Source organism: Desmodus rotundus, chromosome 8, assembly GCF_022682495.2.
Source record: "Desmodus rotundus isolate HL8 chromosome 8, HLdesRot8A.1, whole genome shotgun sequence".
Classification (NCBI taxonomy): domain Eukaryota; kingdom Metazoa; phylum Chordata; class Mammalia; order Chiroptera; family Phyllostomidae; genus Desmodus; species Desmodus rotundus.
This window is the reverse complement of record NC_071394.1, coordinates 35,730,745-35,744,381: the sequence shown is the minus strand read 5'-3', so window position 1 is coordinate 35,744,381 and position 13,637 is coordinate 35,730,745. Positions and strand designations below refer to the sequence as shown.

Sequence of the window (13,637 nt, the reverse complement as noted above, 5' to 3'; positions counted from 1 at the left end):
GATTTAGTATTTGAGTCTCAACAAAATTGGAGCCCTTCTGATAAAAACAAAATACTTTTTAAAAAAAGATAATTCTTCCCAAGCCTCTATTGTCAAATTTGTCAAAGAATTTTAGAAACCTTGAAATGTAAGCCATCGAATCCAGCCATTGAGGTCCTGGCCAACAGATGCTGAGCCACCAGGCAATTAAGCCATTTATCAAAGAGGTAGCTAGCAGAACCTGCTGATCCACGCTGCCATAAGTTGGCATCAATGTTTACGTGTGAATGAGGAATGAAGTGTTAAGGCTCAGTAGAACTCTAAGAGAGCTGCCGCAATCAGCTTGTCCCCACTAGTGCTGGTGGTGCGTGAGGGCCTCTGTGGAAAATAAAGGCCGTCTATCATTGTGTATCTGTTCTCATGTGTGTGAATATTTGTGCAAAGGTCATAACAATACTCCTATTTTTAACTGAGAACGTGCTTTCTGATCATCAAAAAAATCCCTTCTGTGGGAATAGGGAGGCCGCTCAAGAAGTGGACAGCAAACTACAGCTTTTCAAGGAGAACCGTAGGAGGAAGAAGGAGAGGAAGGAGAAGAAACGCCAGAGGAAGGGGGAGGAGTGCAGCCTCCCAGGCCTGACCTGCTTCACGCATGACAACAACCACTGGCAGACGGCCCCCTTCTGGAGCTGTGAGTCCCTTCTTTTCCCCAAATGCCACGGTGCAGAGACACAGGGACTCATGCCACAGTTACTCAGACGAGGAACCCAGTCACGTGCAACCAGGACTCTAAATCATTCACGACAAGAGCATCCTGTTGTTTTCTCTACTGGCAACTAGAATCATTTTGCCAAAAATTACTCTTTTCTGTAGAATATTTTTTATTTTGTTTGAAAATACAAAACTGTCCCTGGGTTTCTCTCCTGGTATTTTACATAGGACCCAGCCCCTCACGGAGTCCCCGCCCAGGAAGACTGCCCTAGAACTAAACAACTAAATAATGGGTGAACAAATTTCCCCAGATACATGTCACCTGTGCTCTATTTCAAGTGTATACGCTAAGTCAGGGGTGTCAAACTCGTTTTCACCGGGGGCCACATCAGCCTCGCGGTTGCCTTCAAAGGGATAATAATTTTAGGACTGTATAATGTAACTACTCCTGAACTGTTAAGGAGTTGAAATTACATTCGGCCCTTTGAAGGCAATGGCGAGGCTGATGTGGCCCCTGGTGAAAACGAGTTTGACACCCCCGATCTAAGCATAATAAAAGGAAGTAAAAATTCTTTAAATTCAGGAACCATTTCCTACTGAGTCTCAGCCCCTTCAGCACCATTAGGGACTCCACAAAATGTGTGGTTTTACATGAAATTGCTGAGGAACAGAATATCACAAATGTGCACTTTTGAAATTAATGCTTCTATTTGCTGTAGTTGTCCAGGTCACAGGCAAATAATACCCTAAATTCTATGGCATTTTACCTGATGGAAAGATTATCATCCCATGGAGTAGCTGAATCACCACCCTGGTTAGTGTTTCTCAAACTGGGATTCAGAGACGTCCAGGAACCCTAGACTATTCTTGGAGGGAACTGGGGCCTAATGTGAGAATTTTTCTTTTCTTTTTCCTCAGCAATGCTTCTTATTTTAGTGTCCATGTTTGCATTTAAGTCTACAGTCACATGAAGGCTGAGCAAACTCTTCAAGGCATAGCATTTAACTTTTAACATGTGTCCCTAAAGCAAGATATGGGGACCTCTGGGCGTCTTCCCAATGGCCGGGGCTCTTTCTCAGCCAGGCCGTGGGCCGAGCCCTGCAGACACAACGATGAACAAGATGCACCTCGTTCTCTGCCCTCTCGCCACCCACATTCCAGTGGGGGGGGGGTCATAAAAAGAAAAGGAAATAAAATAATGACAAGGTACACTGATACTATAGGGAAACAGTGATTTTCGAGAGGGTGGAGACAACGGGTCTTCCTGAAGAGGTGAATTTAAGCTGAAACCTAAAGGGTCCAGAGAAGCAGCCCATGTGAAACGGGGTCACGGGTGGGAGGGCCAGCGCCCCAGGCAGACAATATCATGAGCAGGGGTCCTGAGGAAGGAACAAAATTTGTTGTGTCAGCACTGGTGAGCCCCTTTGAAGATGAAGTATTTGGGAAACATGAAGTTATACTTTGCTCGTAACTTGCACAGGAGGTGCCTCCGACTCTATCAGCATCTCCCCATCTGAGTGGAGACCATCCTGCCCAAGACACCACCATTTCTCATCTCAGCCTCCGCAGAGCCTCCTGTGTGTCCCCCAAACTCCTTCTCGCTATTGCCAATCCGTTCTGCTCAGAAAATTCAGACTTATTGCTTAATGACATCCTGTTTTCCTTAGGATAAAAAGCAAAATCTTTAACATGTCTAACAAAATCCTTAATATGCCCATGGCTACTGTGGCCCATTTCCTCCCAGGCTCACCTGCATCAGCCACTCGACTTCCCTCTACCACAGCCATCCTAAGCTCCCTGCCGCGTAAGGGCCTTTGCACACACCGCTTCCTTCCTGAAAGGCTTTGACCCTGCACCCACCTAGATCCCTCCACCTAGCACAGACCCTACTCACCCTCAGAGCCAACCATAACATCGCTTCTCACAGAGACCTTCCCTGTGCTTCAGATGACGTTAAGACCCTTTTATACACTCTGTCAGCCTATTTTTTTCTCCATAGAACTTACCATATTTGTAATTGTACAGTTTGTGGGGTTGTCTTTAGTTTGGGGTTTTGGTTTTGCTTAACATTTGTCTCCCCTCCTGCATGTAATTTTCTCAAGATCAGCGACTAGACCTTGTGTGGGAGATGCTGTACCCCCAGCACAGAGGAGATGATCAGTAAATATTAGGTGAAGGAACAAACAAATGAACAAATAAGCAAACCACCTCGTCTAAGATCAAATCAACTCATTTCTCACAGCAAATCCGCAGAGATAGGGAGGAAATAGAGTGATTTTTAACATCTACCCACAGAGTACTTTCAAGAAAGAAAATGTGAATCTTAAAGCGTAAAGATAAGGCAACGTGGGAATAGCAAGCCTACCTCTGTGTCTCATTCTTTTTGTTTTGTTCTCCTTTTTACCAACAGTGGGGTCTTTCTGTGCCTGCACGAGTTCAAACAATAACACCTACTGGTGTTTGCGTACGGTTAATGAGACACACAATTTTCTTTTCTGCGAGTTCGCCACTGGCTTTTTGGAGTATTTTGATATGAATACAGATCCTTATCAGGTAAGTTACTATGTTTTCATTCTACGAAGGTCATTGAAAGTAGAATAACGGGAACACGGGCCTCAACATATCATCCTGGCTCTTCGTCCACAGCTCACGAATACAGTGCACACAGTAGAACGGGGCATTTTGAATCAGCTACACGTACAGCTGATGGAACTCCGAAGCTGCCAAGGGTATAAACAGTGCAACCCAAGGCCTAAGGGCCTGGAAGTGGGTAAGGAAAATAATTTTCTTCCTCTGTTACCTGGAAAATTCTTTGTGTTGTCAAGTTTCCTGCCTTTGTGATGTTTACATGCATAGAAACAAACAGTTTGGGGCGCTCACAGGGGAAACTCTCCAGGAGATTCCAAACACAATTTCTTCTCTAAATTTAGCTCTGGGTGCATTGATGAAAAGTTCAACACACCAAAAGATTTGGCGAGCCTTTTGTTCCACTCTCCTGCAGGATTTCTGTCAGTCAGCCCCAGTTTCGTACTGAAGCATCCATTGGAAGATGAGATTAGAGCACTCGGGATTTATTTGTTGTTGCTGTCGACAGTCATAGATATACTTTAGGGAAACCAGGATACCCTGTTTTTTAAAGAGTACCCTATTTTTGCTTATCATGGCTTGGAGCTCCCCCATTGGACCTCTGCCCATGACACAGTGACTTGACTTCTTTGGCTGCATTTTCCACCTGAAAGTAGAGATATCTGAGCCATTCATTGACTTGGGATCTAATGGGATAAGAGGGCCTCTGTGGAATCACACAGATGTCCGCGCCTTCATCTGCAGACTTAAACTAACTTACTTCTCCTCCGGCTCATGGGGATGCATTGTCTGTCCCACGGTTGATGAGAATACTCATTTTCTCATAATTCTTACAGAAATGTAAATACCGGCTATCCGTAGAAGGAAGGGGAAAGAGCTGAAGCTGGCCAGGGCCATGGCGTCAGCATAGCACACAACCAACAGGGTGCCGAGCTGGGCACAGAGGCCGAGCTGCCATTTGCAGGAACCGCTGCTGTGCGGCTGAGTCCTCTGTGTCCTGCAGAGCCTGTGCCTCTGTCAGCTCGGCTCAGACACAGAGGTCAGCTGCTCCCTGAGTCACGTGACTTGAAAGGGTGGCAGGTGCCCTAAAAGGGCCAACATCACCACCTGTCATTTCCACCATTGTAGGATCCTAAAGGCCTTGGAGCTATGAGATCCCCAGAAGAAATCACAAATCCTGTGAGAGAGGCCCCATCTCAGCCATCCGTCAACACTTCTCACTTCACACCTTAGTGAAATGAGCTGCCAGATGGAAGAGTGGTCCTCACTTGCAGACTAGGTCGTCTGGTCACTGACCCCACTCTGCCCAAATCTTTTCAAATATCTGCTTATCTGTTGACCTTTTCCTCAATTCTTGCCAAAAAAAAAAAAAAAAAAGGGAGAAGAAAAAGCCCACAAAGGCCTGGAAACTAAACCAACTCTTAGAGGCACTGGAAACAGTACACCAAGATATTTCTCCCCCAAAGAACACAGCACTCTTATTGGTGATGACATAACCACTCTCCTCGGTGAAACCTGACCGGGCGGTTTCGCGGGGCAGTGACTCACCAGGTGGGGCTGCTTATTGCTGTTGGCCTGCACGTGGTCCTCTCCACTTTCTAGACAATTCCTAACGGAGATGATTACTGGCCTTTTTTTCCAAGTGTTTTGTCTAAAAATAACCGAAGTGTAACTTTTACTGAGACTCAAACAGACTTCTGGAAGCACTTTCTTACTGCTTTTATACGGCCTCTTCTCCTTTCTCAATCCCACTCATTATTCATATGAAAACTCTTGTGTGTTTTATCTTAAATGTTTGTATTTATAGCTTTCAATCCTCATTTTGAACCTAATAGAACAGCTCTGTTGGACTTCAACACTGTCTGTATTTAACACCGTATGTTCCTTTCTAGGACTTTAGGTGTGCGTGGAACACTATGTAGTAAATGATTTTGTGAGTCCTAATGCTAACATAAATTACTCTTGTGTTTTCCTGCATCAGGAAATAAAGATGGAGGAAGCTATGACCTACACAGGTACCCACACTTTCTCATTCTCCCTGGCAGCTTCTGTCCCAATAATTGCATGATCCAGCCATTCTGACTAATCTCCCTTTCTGACCACACTACCCAGAGCACAGCTGGGTGCGTGCGCGTCCTAACCGCACTCGCCACCACCTCCCGTCCTTGGTTGCAGATGTGTCCTCTTGTTTTTAAGTCACTGTCACAACAAGACGTCTCAGAGCATTCACTCACCCCCGTGCTTGCTCGCTCATTGAACGATACTTTTAACCATGGCATGAGTGAAGGGGGGGAAACAAAATGACCCGTGGGAGCCCGGGGGAGAGGGTGGGAGAATTATATCCCCCGTGGTACTTATGTGTTGGTTTGCTGTAGAGGCTTCATGGAAACTGGGTAGGCTTTTTATGAAATATAATGTCAAAAGCAAAAAAAAAGAGTAAAGGGAATTTTAAGAGCATTCTGAAGCTGAAGTTGGAAGAAACAGAAGAAGGTCTTGGTTAACAGCTCTTAATTAACTTTGCTGGTGAAAAGTAGCAGTTGATATGAATCAGGCGGCTCTGCAGGGCGGTGCCAGTGACTGGAGAGGAGGTGCTGGGGTTGGGGGCAGGGTGCCAGGAGTAGCACGTGCAGAAAGGTCTCAGCCTCACATGGAGACGATACTGCCTGACCCACAACATTTATCTCATAGACAGTTATCTTAACTCCCTCCAACCCCCACCCCCACCCTCTTACCTCGTTGTGCTCCAGAGGGGGGACCCAGAGGCTTGGTGGCCACATCACTTGATCACCCAGCTTTTTCTTGCCCACTGTCCACTCCAAGCATAGACCTCGGGTGGGTTTGTCAGAAATATGCCATGTGGGGCGAGAGTTAACACCTTTATTGTGGGGAAACTGAGGTACAATATGGCAGCCTATCATTAATGAATTCTCCTGGAAGAAAAACTTCCCATCAAAGGCAGGTGGACTTAACTGGTGCCATCCATATTGATATCGTCTCAGAGACAAAAAGATGCTGGTGTTTCAGAGCCACCTGTCTGCCCACAGCCACCGTCCAGCCTCCTGAGCTGTGGTCTCAGGTCCCTCCTGTTGGGAGACCGCTGCATGCTGAGACCTGGAGTGGACAGCAGGGAGGGTGGTGGGCTGATGATAACAAATGAAACGCAGAACGCGGGACTTTTGACGTTCCTTGGTAACATTTTTATGTCTCTTCTTTTTCTCTTCTCTCTTGCCTCCTTTCCTCTCCTCGCTCTGCCCCCACCCCAATCCTGTATCACCCGTAGCCCACGCGGGACAGAGCAGAAGAACCCACTCTTAAGCTGGTCTCACCCAGGATATGGGCTGACGAGGTAAGACCCCCCCGCCCACACCCCTACACCAGTGCTGTTTCCCCAGGGGCACTTCAGACACTTCCAAAGTGTGACATTTTAAATGGACCTAACACTAAATACTGACTCTATGGTTATTTTATTATGGACTCAGATTTTACAGCTACGGGATTTTCGGGGTGGCCTTTTTTACATGTGTCCTGAGGGAGGTGAAGGGATGATTTAGGATGGTCTGGGCACAGCCGAGTCAGTGTGTTTCTCCCTCCAGTCATTCTTGGGCACCTTTGACAGGTACAATGCTTAATTATTACTCTCCAGTCGAAATTAAACGCAAGCATCTGGGACTCTCTCCTTCCTCGATCCCTGCTGCCACCTCTAAACAGGGCTAAATGAATCATTTCTGAGGTCGACTGGCACAGCTCTGATAACCTTAGTTGTCGATGGAGTCCCTTCTCTGCTCACGTGGCCATTGAAAATAAGAGTTCAGGGTCAATACCTGTTGCTTTTTTTCCCTCCTAAATTTCTTACCAAAGGACAGATCTAAGGGTGCTCTCTAACTCAGAATGACTGGCATTTTCATCATAGGCCATCCCGTCATTGGTGAGGCAAGCTATCTTTCCATCACAATTTTTGTTGCCAGCAGGAAGTCATAGGACAGGGTTACTGAGAGCATCTGCCTGCCATGCCTGGGGACTCACCCGACACCCAAATGCAGTGTTTGATGTGGCCTTTCCTGCTCGCTGTATCCGGCTGGAGTCCAAGGGGGCAGGTGCAGGCTTGGCCTCTGTGTGCGGGGAGCTGCCGGGAACGCGGCCGTGTCCAGGCGGGGGCTCCCAGCCTGCAGCCCTGCGGGGACGATGCTGCGTAGGGCTTCAGATGCCTTGGTTCTTTACGATTTTGATTTTTCTAGAAAACTAAGATGCATTTTTAATCGTGACACTTCATTACAAATACCTTTGAGAAAATGATAAGCAAACCTGAAGAATTTGAAATTTGAAAATTCAAGTGTACTTTAGAAAGTGTACGTCTTACAAGATGGACTAAAGAAGGGTTTTCAAATTGCCTTCAGTTGTGTGGATTTTGAAAAATTAATCCTTAGACTTAGTTAAGAGGTCCTCAAAAAGCAAGTCTGTTTCCAACTCATCTTCGTGATTTTTTGTGTATGTATTTTGTGCTGCGGTGTATGCAAGGCCAGGGCAGCCAACGCGCTTTCACTGACACTGGTCATCCTGCAGTTAGGACAAGCTCGGAGTAAGGACACAGCTCAGAGAGTGGCCCCCATGACTCAGGAAATCATTTCTGGCTTGAATTGAAAGCAACAATTTCTGTGTTGCAAAGTAGTGTAGGATCAACAGGTTGCTGGGGTGTTGGTTTCTCCTACTGCTTATGACAGCTGCTGCTGCTGCCCTCTGCTGTCCCACACGAGCTCCTGGTGGCCACGGTGTGTGTCCAGCAGTGTTGCTGGGCACATAGTCAGGCCTTTGCAGCCTAAAGCCACAGGGCTGCTTCCTGATCCTCTGTGCTGCACCCTGCAGGCCAGCAGACCACATCCTGCTCTACCCTCAGCAACCATGCTCCTATCCACTTGCTTTTGCTTCTTCAATTCATCTCCCCTGTAGCAACAGTCCATGCCTTGCAGACAGGTACGGGCAACACAGCTGTGTGTTAGAAGCTGTATAGTCCTGTGGTTAGAGGACAGACGCCGGAGCCAGCCTGGGCTCAAACCCCAGCCTCGCTAGTAGGAAGCCGAGACCAGAGGCTGGCATGTATCAAACCCTAACAACGATGGGCATTATCAGTAAGGGGTGCTGGGGGTGCACAGTATTTAAATGAAGGAGATAGTATGTGAAGTGGAATAAGTGATGTTATAGTTTCAAAGCATATTACCATATTTTATAAGAAACACAAAAAGAGATATTATTCATCAGCGCCACCACCATCTCCATCATCACGCACTGGTAACCAGGTGTCCGCACACAAATCCATTGAACTGCCTGCCCTGTTCACCCCAGTGAAGCTTCTCTTCTCGTTCACGTCTCAGGACTCCGTTTATTTCAAGCTGCCTTGCTCGCACTGCTAGACTTCTCTGTTTCAGCTGCTTGACCAAGAGATGGGTCAGGATCAGGGTTTGGGGTTATAGGGGCTGGAAGTGAGATCAGCCTCCCAAGCTGATGAGGGGACTTAGGGTGCAAATTGTCAGGATGTGGATCAAAGAGCCAAGGTCACTGTGTGCGGTTCTGCGTCTTGCACCCTGCACAGAAGCGTGACATGGAGGGACAGGCAGGCACAGTAATGCAGCCGGAGCTCTGCTAGACAAGCCACACCAGCTGGTGGGGTAGGTGTTTCTTCACACCACAGTGGCCACCCTGGTAGGGACCAGGGTCGCTCTAAGCTCCATATCTGAACTCTAAAAGAATGTTCGTAACTTGGCCTTACTTTTGCAATAGTGATTCAAATCCACATGCCTTATTTCTTGTGCCGCAGAAGAGGAAACTAAAGTGTTGCATTTTTAGAACAGAAGATCCTCCCCAAACGATAGAATGAAATTCACCTTTAAATGGCTTCAATATACAGGAGGGAAATGAGAGGGAAAAAAATTCATCTTTTTCATCCATTTATTAAAGAAAAAAGGAAAGAATCTAAATGACCACCTCTATGCAAGATGCTGCCTTCAAGGAGGCCATAGTCCAGCCTACAATTGCCAGAGAATGCAGACGCTTTGACAGAGGAAGACACGGTGCCAGGAGCCACATGAGAGCCCCCAACCCAACCTGAGAAATCAAGGGGGTGCCATTTATGCTGCATGCTGACGGCACAGACTAGAAGTTCGTCCTCCTAAAAGGGACAGTTTTTGCAAAAGCATGATTCTGGTGGAGGATTGTGATCAATTCAATGAGGGTATAAAGGAAGGGAAAAGTGAGCGACAAGCTGAAGGGGTAAACAGCCTGTTTTATGAAGAGCGTTTTTATATATGTGGGGGGGCATATAATTTATCTTCCAAATGGATGTTTTTGATCTTGGAAAGAGTACTATAATATTAAAGTTATATAACTTTGATATATGTATTTACTGACCGGTGAATTGGTCGGTAGATTTATAAAATAATTGTATTTAAAAACTATTTTCTTACCTAAAATTCCAAAAATTCTGGGTAAATGCTAACCTGATCAGGATGCCGGTACGACAGACATAAATGGGGATCATCCCAGGCAGAACAGGACCGTTTGGTCTCCTAGTGATGAGCTGGATCAGAGGATTTGGTCTTTATCCTGAAATCTCAAAATATCCTGAGTAGGGAGATACTCAAGAGTATTAAACAAGAGTGTTGGGGTGGATCAGATTAGGTCACATAAGTAGTTGTGAGAACAGTGTTGTGGGTCAGTATTTAGTCCCAAATATTGGAAACCATGTGCCTTCAGAAAAAACATTCAAAGAGAGCCCAGAAAAACGCGGAAGGACTCAGCAGAAAAGAATGGATAGATTAGTGCAGACATTGCTCAGGTGATCTCAATTTTGAAAATCAAATTATTGCCCTCAGAACAAAAACTTGGGAGACAGGCCATGTGAATTAAAATGTCCTTCCACTTAGCAAAGATCAATGAAACTATAATGCTTTATGAATTTCGGGTGGACCTATTCCTTGCTCCTTGAAATTGGAGACACCTGCCCAGGTGAAATTCACAGCCTGCTGCCGAGCACAGGTACCCAGAACCATCTGCAGAAGGGCGCTGTAACAGGGGCTCCCTTAGTGCTGAGGAAACCCAGAGGACAGAAGGGCTTTGGGAGAGGTGATGCTCAAACTGACTAGGGTGATGAGGCAGAGAAGCACATTCTAGAAATAAATGCAAGTGCTGAGGAGGAAGCAAGCCCGGTGCTTTCAGGAATTGGACATCGTTCCATGAGGCCAGGGCAGAGGCAGTGTGGGAAAAAGGAGGAGAGCAGGCCTGGAAAAGTCGGCAGGAGTCCGGCAGTCTGCAGACACTGTCCTTTCTGCTTTTTATGACACCAGCATCTCCTGTGCCATCACTGTTCCCAGGCTTACGTGCTCTCCAAGTTACCCACCTGTAGACAATAGCATGAACTGATTACGTAGTCATGTTCTTACAAATAAAGGAGGTCATCCAGCCCTGGATGGTGTGGCTCAGTGGATTGAGTACTAGCCTGCAAACCGGAGGGTTGCTGGTTCAATTCCCAGTCAGGGCACATTCCTGGATTGTGGGCCAAGTCCCCAGCTGGGGCACCTGATGTCAGGCAGCCACCCGCTGATGTTTCTCTCCCTCTCTTTCTCCTTCCCTTCCCCTCTCTAAAAATAAATAAAATCTTTTTTTAAAGTCATCCAGAAAGAACCGTGGCTCATCCTGAGACCCAGGCAGGTTTTTGAACTTTTCCTTAGTGGTTTCACAACCTGTCTGCCTGGGGTTGGATAAGAGTTGCCTGTGACTTGAAATCATCTACATTGATTTCCAAAATTCACTTTTCCGAAGAAACGTGTTCACACCTTTCCTTCCTGAGTAAAGAACTGCAGAATGGCCCGAGAAAGGGCATTATTTTGTGAGGACTGGCAGAAAGCAGGACAGACATGTATATCGACAGCCATTCCTATGGATACACAGGTGTGAATATAGCTATCTAGACATATTTAAAAATAATGTGCTTATACCTCCAACTCTAATTCAACATGAGGTTCACTGTAGTCTTCGTAGTGTCCATAGTCCAACGGTCTTTTCCAGCAGTGAGAGGTGTAGTTCCCGTTAGCCTCAATGGATGGACTCACTTGTTAAGCTCTGTGGTACAGCGAAGGCAATTTCAGAATTACCAAAACATGCTGCTGCAGAGACAATCCTGCTAAATAGAATCCAATATATTTTTGCACTCTTTCTGTCTGTGTTCAAAGTTACTTGGGCTCATTCCATGCCATCCTCCCCACCCTTGGCTTATTTGTTTGTATTCCATTTTAGGTTCGATGTTTTTCTCATCATTGTTAATTTAATCTTGTTTTTCAGTATGCAGTGCACTAGCATAGTTCCAAAAGCCAAAACTTCAAAAAGCCTACGCAGAGAAACGTTACTGCTTCCCACATCCTCTTCCTGCCCGTGTACTGGAGGCAGCCGGTCTCCTCCATGTCTGCTTTACCTTCCTGTGTTTCTGGGTGCAGTAATACCCAGATGTGCCTATTTTATTTTTCTTTTTTCACACAAAAGGTAGCATACTATATGTACTATTGTTCACTTGGTTTCTTTTTCACTTAACATATGATTTTCAGCCCTGACCAGCGTGGCTCACTTGGTTGAGTGTCATCCCAAAAGGCAAAAGGCCACTGAATCAATTCCCCATCAGGGCACATGTCTGCATTGCAGGTTCAGTCCCCGCCGGGGCGCATACGAGAGGCAACCCATCCTGTTTCTCTCTCACATCGATGTTTATCTCCCCCTCTCTTTCTCCCTCCCTTCCCCTCTCTCTGAAAATTAAAAAAAATGAATTTAAATATATGATTTTCACTTTAAAATATATCCTCAGAGAGACTTTCCCATTCTGTTTTCATGACTTCATAGCACTCCATTATGTGGATGCACCATGATTTATTTAGCCTCTTTTATGGATGGGCATTTCGGTTACTCTTAGAGCTTTGCGATTACAGATAGTGCTGCAGGGAAGAGCCTTGTGCAAACAGATAGCACATTGTTGAGGATGTCTGCAGGGAAAATTCTCAGTCATGGGATAACTGAGTCTACTTTGGCACAACTAGAGAGAAGATGTTTTCTGCGGGTCTGCAGTCACCTCGATGTTGTAGACAGACCTCAGAGAAAGCAGGTGCAGGCCTTGCGTAGTGTGAAAACCACTGAAAGATTGGTCTAGCCAAGACATGGAACTCTTAGGGCAAACAACAACAACAAAGAAACAGATCCAAGCAATTGATTTGACGAGTTTCAGTGCAGTCAAGTTTGTTTTTATTCTGAGTACCAGGGAATATAAAATAAAGAATCTTACTGAGCACTGTCTATTACATTAAAGCACTTTCAAATCCATCATTCACCAGGTAACCCCACAAGAGTAAAGGTATCATCACACCAGGATTCCCACATCTGACAGATGAGGGACCCAGACTCAGGGACTCACTCACATAGTTTCGTGGTAACAGCGTTGGCTTGATCAGAGCCAGGAGTAAAACGAGCCCCCTGACTGTGCCTAGTCAGAGCAGTTTTCACTTGGTTGATCGTCTTTCCATTTTTCTGTTTTGTTCAATCACTTTTGTAACCTAAGGCCACTCCTTGGTAACAAATTACTAGGGGAAAATACTTTTGAGTGGTATACTTCAAATTGATTTGCTCTATGAAAACAATGCAAGTTGCTAGTTCAGAAATAGGAAATCTTTTCCCCACTAATGATCTACCTTCATGTCTCTTCACAGAGGACAGTTATGGGATGGGTGGGAAGGTTAACCTTCCCAGTCCCACTGCAGACAGCAGCTGGCAAGGTCTGGAGGGTTTATACATCGTGAATGGAAGCGTCTATGAGTACAGACAGAACTATAGACTTAGTCTGGTTGACTGGACTAATTACTTGGAGGACGTAGATAGAGTATTTGCACTGCTGAACGGTTACCACGAGCAAAATAGAACAAATAAGACTAAAACTGCTCAAAGTGATGGGTTCCTGGCTGTATCTGCTGAGCTCTCTGTGCCGGTAGAGATGGCCCCCACTGAGTCAGATGAAGACCCGAGCTGTATGGCTGGGGAAGCCACTCATTTGACCCAACCTTTGAACCCTGCATTTGAACCGACCAATTTTCAGTCCGGAAAGTAAACTTGAATGGAATAACGACATTCCAGAAGTTGTTTAAATTCTGAACACTGGAGAAATCATGAAACTGCCAAATGGATGGAGCATGAAGAATTGAGTCACCTTGAACCTGACCTCAGTGGTAGTGACATGCCCAAGCTGGTGTTCAAGCCCAGCCCCAGGCTGCAGCCCATCAGCAGGCACCAGAAAGGACTTCCCTGGGATGGTGGTCCAGGAGAAGATGTTACAAAGATCA

General features: G+C 46.0%; 1 protein-coding gene across 6 annotated transcripts in view; it reads left to right on the top strand.

Moving 5' to 3' along the window:
* The window catches only part of SULF1 (sulfatase 1), a 147,847-nt gene extending 134,667 nt beyond the window's left edge, over positions 1-13,180 (top strand). For all 6 annotated transcript variants that reach the window (XM_045181542.3, XM_045181539.3, XM_045181540.3 and 3 more), the window contains 6 exons: positions 498-670; positions 3,101-3,243; positions 3,337-3,460; positions 5,258-5,291; positions 6,557-6,622; positions 13,011-13,180. In XM_045181542.3, coding sequence (XP_045037477.1) covers positions 498-670; positions 3,101-3,243; positions 3,337-3,460; positions 5,258-5,291; positions 6,557-6,622; positions 13,011-13,041 — 571 coding nt within the window. In that variant the 3' untranslated portion in view covers positions 13,042-13,180. The remainder of the gene's footprint in view (positions 1-497; positions 671-3,100; positions 3,244-3,336; positions 3,461-5,257; positions 5,292-6,556; positions 6,623-13,010) is intronic.
* The last annotated feature ends 457 nt before the right edge of the window (positions 13,181-13,637 follow it).